Source organism: Dipteris shenzhenensis, chromosome 9, assembly GCF_047967505.1.
Source record: "Dipteris shenzhenensis isolate YYH24624 ecotype China chromosome 9, Dip_SZ_1.0, whole genome shotgun sequence".
NCBI classification, from domain to species: Eukaryota; Viridiplantae; Streptophyta; class Polypodiopsida; order Gleicheniales; family Dipteridaceae; genus Dipteris; species Dipteris shenzhenensis.
The window spans coordinates 2,276,295-2,282,294 of record NC_141604.1 but is presented as its reverse complement, the minus strand read 5'-3'; the positions used below and the strand labels follow the sequence as shown (position 1 = coordinate 2,282,294).

The window sequence follows — 6,000 nt, the reverse complement described above, 5'->3', positions numbered from 1 at the left end:
AGGATTCACATGTAAAAGTTGCATTTACAACATGCATGTAGGAATCACATGTAAGATGTGCATATAGGAGTCCTAAGAAAGATTAGTCCTAGCCTTATGTAAGTACAAGTGAAGCTTTGCCACTACTTTACACAAGAGACTCAAATATACTTGGATGTAGGTAGCTTGAGCCAATGTGACCAATATGGAAGGAAGGGTTTGTTTTCTTTTGACCTAGGAGGATGCACAAGGCAAAGCAAAAAGAATGCTGCTGAATATGAATGTCAGCAGCTGAGGGGCGGGCAAAAATGATAGATAGATTTCGAGGACCCCAATCTCAAACTGTTAGTGGTAGGAACTAGGTGGAACTGATACCATTGTACATCTTAAGTCATGTTTTGTATGCTAGGACTATCTGTTTATTTGCATGATGATAGCAAGTGCTTGTTGATTGTGGAACTAATGGTACATGGCCAATGGAGGCATGGGTAAAGAGCATGCAACTAAAATAAACAATCACATTTTTTGTGATAACTTTTGATTTATAACTCGGTTTTAGGAGCTCTTTTATTGTTACGAAGTTGAAATCGATCTCTACAACTCTTTAGAAGAACTTTGGGCCTAAATCCATTAAAAACAAAGTAAAAAATAGAGAATATGATAGGCGACTCGTTTGGTGTTGACAGGTTGCTTCTATCTTGAAGCAAAGATTGGGCCTATGGGAGGAAGCAGTGCGCTTGTCAGATGGGAAATCAACTTTGAAGGATTGCCTATATTACGTTTGTGAATATTATGTTTCCAGAGTTGCGCAGTCTAGAGAGCATGGGATGTTGCAAGCAGTTGAGAGGTTGATGAAATATATAGGTTCTGGGTTCCTATAGGATGCTCTTATTGTATTTGTCAGTCGAAGAGCTGTTACAGTGTGGTCACGTTGAGTCCCGTGGTTTCTCTTATCACGAGTACTTGATCGGTCTATGATGGGCTAGGGATCCACCTTTTAAAAACATACCGTCCTCTCTCTCCACTCTCTCTCTTTGCCACATGGAGCCCCCCTTTGCTTAGAACCTGACTATCCTCTAAGTGCCAAGTGGAACCTTCTCTATTAGAAAATATACGAGTAACATGATCCGTCTACGACGGGTTAGAGACCCGCTCTGCTGGGTCTCAAGGAGGGATCTTAGAACTATTTAATTTCAAGAAATTATATTTCAAGTATCAAGACCCCCTCCACCGTGGGAACTACTTGGCTGTAGATTGACAAGGTGTTGGAGGAGGGTTGTGGGATGTAGATTGTGGATAACGAACAGGGGAAACAAGCACAAAAGCACTTAAAAGTTACTATGTAGAAGCATTTGAAAGGGTGCTCAAGAATTGAAGCGAGCAAAGCATGGCTGTAGCTCAATCTCGCCACCTTTTCACAGACCCTTTGCCAATCTCCTCATCACTGCCTTGCACTCATTCTGCTGCCCATCTCGCCTCCTTTGCACCTTCTCAATCCTTCTCTTCCTTGGTCCTTCCCTGCTCTGCCCCTTCTCTCTCCCTTAGACCATCATCTTCTTTCTGGGTACGCTCTTTCAATCTCATTTTTTTGATCTCTGCCTGCTGCATTTTGATCCCCATTTTGGTAGCACGCTTTCAGGCGCTTCTTTTAGCTTCTTAACTCATTGGGCTTACCTGTCCTCGTTGTGTCAAAAGAGTAAAACATTACGCTCTGAGGATTTGGCAGAGCAAATGAAGGAAATGGCCGCAGCTGAGAAGCGTTGGCGGTCCCAGGTACGAAAGCTTTTGTTGACTGTCTTCATTTTTAAGCTGCGCATATTCTTATTGGTGTGTGTCTAGTTCTTGCGTTTTCGCATTTATAACATACTTAGCTATCTAAGATTTCTAGTGATTATGGTTACGTCCATAGTGTATGTATTGGTTTTCGCTCTTTGTAGTTCCTGAATTTAGTAAATTTTAACAGGTTCGTGATGGAAAAGTTAGAGCCATTTCACCGAAGCAAGCGGGTTATGTATTACAACTGTCGGACCATTGCCTTCTTGACGTTCGTCCTTCAACAGAGCGAAAAAAAGTAAGTCGATGTCACGTCATGATCCATACATAAATCTGAGCAAGGTGGTTACAAACGAGAATTTATATGCTTTAGAATATTACATCTCTGTCGAAGGTAAAATTCACATTATTCTTTGCAGGTATTTGAACAAGAAGCCTGTAAATGCTAGACTAAACTAATTTCATAAAACTCCGAATTGCAGACTGAAAGCAAATTAGATTACACGGGAAGGGGAAAAAAGGCCCGGTGCCTCATATATCTTACTTTGAAGGTACTACAACAGAGAGCTATAATGCTAGACTAAGCTAACCCATCCAGACAGTTCAAATTGCAGACGAACCAAGTAAGATTGCATGAAAGGAGAGACAATAATACTCTCTTCGACTTGAACTACAGAATGCTTGGAGGAGGTGTTGCTAGATCCTTGGAGCTGGAGTGAAGCCATTTATCATAGAGGGTCTAGTCCCATGCCTTTGCAATTAGGCTGGTCAATGATGGAGCTTGAAGCAGGCCTCGGGTTTCTCATCTTGAGGTGACTGGACCCAATTAGTCTCTCTACAACGTATGTGAGTGCAAGTCTCGAAGTTGATCAAATGAAAGCTCTATCATATGGACAATGCTGATTGGGACTGGGACATTGTAGCCCATCTGGAGAAGATTGTGGACGTGCGTAGGAGGTTCATCTATGAGTTTAGAGGAGAAGCTACCCTAGCACCATTTTGGTACTGCTGTGAGGAGTTATTTGTGCAAATGACAACTGGTTTAACATGGGTTTCCCTTCTTGACAATCTATCAACTGTGGCATTAACATTGCTGAGGTTACTGCCGTTGTAACCTGTTACCTACGCAGCAATCATGCGTGTGACGATTCCATTTTATTATCTTGTAAATTGATTAAACCTTGGTGAAGACTTGCCTGTGCGCTTGCTGTATTAAATTCTGTCACGCAACTTTAACTGCCAATTGTTGCATCTCTCTTGAATAAAATGTGAAATTCCTGAAGAAGTCCTACCTATGTGCACATGATGGTCATTACTATTATTGCAGGGTTCAGCCTGCACCCAAGGCTGCTCAGAGTCTTTGGAGTTACTGTAATTCTTCTATGTTGAGTATGATGAGAGTCCTCTACGGTGCAGAACAGAAGGCGGCAGTCTACATTATGCCCCCTAGGGAAATACTCGCTCAACTTTTTATCTTGTAGTCCTGTGAAAAGTTCCATATGTCTATCCACCCATGGAGCTTGATTTGCACCTCTGGAACCTGTTAAGCTACTATATTATGTACCCATATAAGGCTTCATGAAACAAAAGATTGGAGAAGTGCTACTTAGTCCTTGTGGCTATTTGCTTATTGTTCATGTCCCCCATCCTACCATAATCAAATACAACTGCTGCAATGTATTGAAAAGTTAACCAGGCTGGTGGTCCCCAGCATTAATATGCGGGAGGGTATTGCTGGGTTTGGCAGGGATAATGCCTTCTAGTTGGATATACAGTAACAGCCTTTAGCTCCTTGTGCGCCTGCACATGGCACATAGCTGAATAAAATTGTCCATGTTTCGGAGCTATCTGGCCCATTGCTGCCAAAATCAAATAAGACTTCTATAAGATCAAAAGCAAGCAAGTTGGTGGTGGCAAAATTATGATGCTGTGGGGCTTTAAAAGATGTAGTGGATATGACTAGCTAGTGACCATTGGGCAGCCGAGGGGCTGGTGGAATGGAGAGTCAGCACTACCAATAACTTCGGATCTTGTAGTTGATAGGTCTAGTAGTAATCTAATATCATTAGCGAAGATAAGGGTATGTGCATGAAGAGGTGTGCAGCCCTTGAGACGGGTATGATGCTTTATGTGGATTACATTGCGTCAAATAGAAGCTTTCTCTTCTCGAAAGAGTGCCTCTTGCATAAAGTTGTGGCTCTCATGAAGGTTTGTGCGTCATGGGAAATCTCCCATTGAAAGGGTATACCCTTTCACAAGTGTACATTAATGGAACCATCCTTTAATCAAAGGTTATCGCCACGAATCGTGACCTCCCCTCCCATTCAAAAGAAGAACATAATGGAAAGGATGTGTCACGATCTTGGATTCAGGATGCTCATGTGTGAGAATGATGCAGAACTTGAGAGAGATTGGCCCTCCAAATGGGGTGAAAGGAGTGCCCACGTGAGTGTATTTAACTAGACTCTCCTACATGCTCATTTCAAGCCACAATTCATATGCATGTAAATGCCCATACTCACACACCATGAGACCTAATGCATATGTGCATATTTTATTATATTCAATTGGCCAATTTACAATGTTACAATCATAGGGTAATCGCGAGATTCCTTAGAATGATCCACTAGGATCTAATACAAATAATCATATCATGACATGCCCGCAACTTGTAAAATTGTTGAAGAAGCTTAATCCACATATCTTTTGACTTCAGTGTAAGGATAGCATGACCTTTATAGTGCAAAATAGAAGCTGTCTTGGAGTCGTCATCATCCTGCTCATCATCATCCACCCATTCAATGTTGGGCAAGCTTGCTTTGATCTTTGTCAATATTTCACTATATGTGTCCTCCTCTTTGTACCAATCTTCTGGGAGTCCCCCTATTCTAATCTTCAGCACATTATCACATCTAGCTTCGTGTTCTTTAATCTCTGCTTGAATATTTGACTTATATGCTTTGGTGTCCACTTCCACAATCACTTCCTTCTTAGCAGTTTGTACTTCAGTGTGAACAAGATCTTTGACTGTAGAGACTAGCTGCAAGGTAGCGGGGGAATCCTTACAAGATTTTACAGCCTCATCAATTACTGCCTGCTTACCAGGCCCTTCTAGAATGTGAAGTTGAGCTTTTACTTCTGCCAGTTCCAATCGTAGCTCTCTCACTTCCCGCTGCAGATAAAAGATTTGATCGTGTTGCCCAAGGATGGGTTGTTTTGAGCCTTCTTGTTGGTAATTCCGTGCATATGGAGAGGGTGTCATGGCTGCAATTGTAGAGTACCGAGTCTTGATGGATGTTGAAGGAGTTGAGGGAGTTGAGGGGGACTTGGAGGAGAGGGTAGGCCAGTAGTCCATAGTTGGCTGTTTGTTTGAACCCCTTAGCTTAACCTAAACCCCAGGTTGGGTTGGGGGTTTAGCCCAACTCAGGGTTAGGGTGGGTTAGTTGCTTCTAATAGGTACGGAGCAAGAGGTATGAATGGAGAGGTACGGCTTCTGTTGACGGGCGGTACGGTACTGGTTGCCTGCTAACGGGCTGTACGGATGGGGGGGAGGTACGGATGGCGGGACTGTATGGTACTGGCTGCCTGCTAACGGGCTGTATGGACGACGAAGGTACGGAGGTATGGACGGGGTACGGATGAGGTATGGAGGTATGGATGAGGAAAGAAGAAGAATATATTATCGTCCTCTGAAGACCAAAAATCGGCCTATGGGACCTGAAACAATACAAAACCTTGACATACATAAAGACTCCTCCCTCAAAGGGGAGGGTAATAAGAGAAACTACCTTTATGTCTGGGTGAGTTTCTGTGCTTGAAAAGCTTAGATACAAATTTTCCTAAAGCTGAGGGTGACGCCTTATGTAGCAAATCAGCCAGTCTGTTATGTCCCTCAAGAAGAGAGCTGAACTTTTTCCTAATGTGTGCATAGTAAGGGCATATCATTACCATGTGTTCTTCTGTTTCTAGCATACCCTGGTCACATAATTGGCATATTCTGCTCTCTCTTGGCATGTCTTTCCATCCTCCTATTTCAATTTGCAGCTGATGTGATCAGGTGCGAAATGAAGCCAAAGCCCTCCGCTTATGCATTGCCATAGGTGTGCAAATGTACTTCTGCGTGGCTGACTCCTCTGCCGTATAAGTGGGCCAATATTGGGGGTTGATAAATGTGCAGTAGTACTTGAACTTATCTCTATTTTTAGCTATTTGCCATTTCCTGTGTAGTGCATTCAGCAGGTCACGATG

At 42.8% G+C, this 6,000-nt stretch overlaps 1 protein-coding gene across 1 annotated transcript in view; it reads left to right on the top strand.

The window, feature by feature from the left end:
- Window positions 1-1,273: 1,273 nt before the first annotated feature.
- The window catches only part of LOC147898065 (Rhodanese/Cell cycle control phosphatase superfamily protein), a 57,493-nt gene continuing 52,766 nt past the window's right edge, over window positions 1,274-6,000 (top strand). Inside the window, exons 1-3 of the mRNA XM_087379621.1 lie at window positions 1,274-1,543; window positions 1,675-1,752; window positions 1,943-2,050. Coding sequence (XP_087235747.1) covers window positions 1,367-1,543; window positions 1,675-1,752; window positions 1,943-2,050 — 363 coding nt within the window. The 5' untranslated portion in view covers window positions 1,274-1,366. The remainder of the gene's footprint in view (window positions 1,544-1,674; window positions 1,753-1,942; window positions 2,051-6,000) is intronic.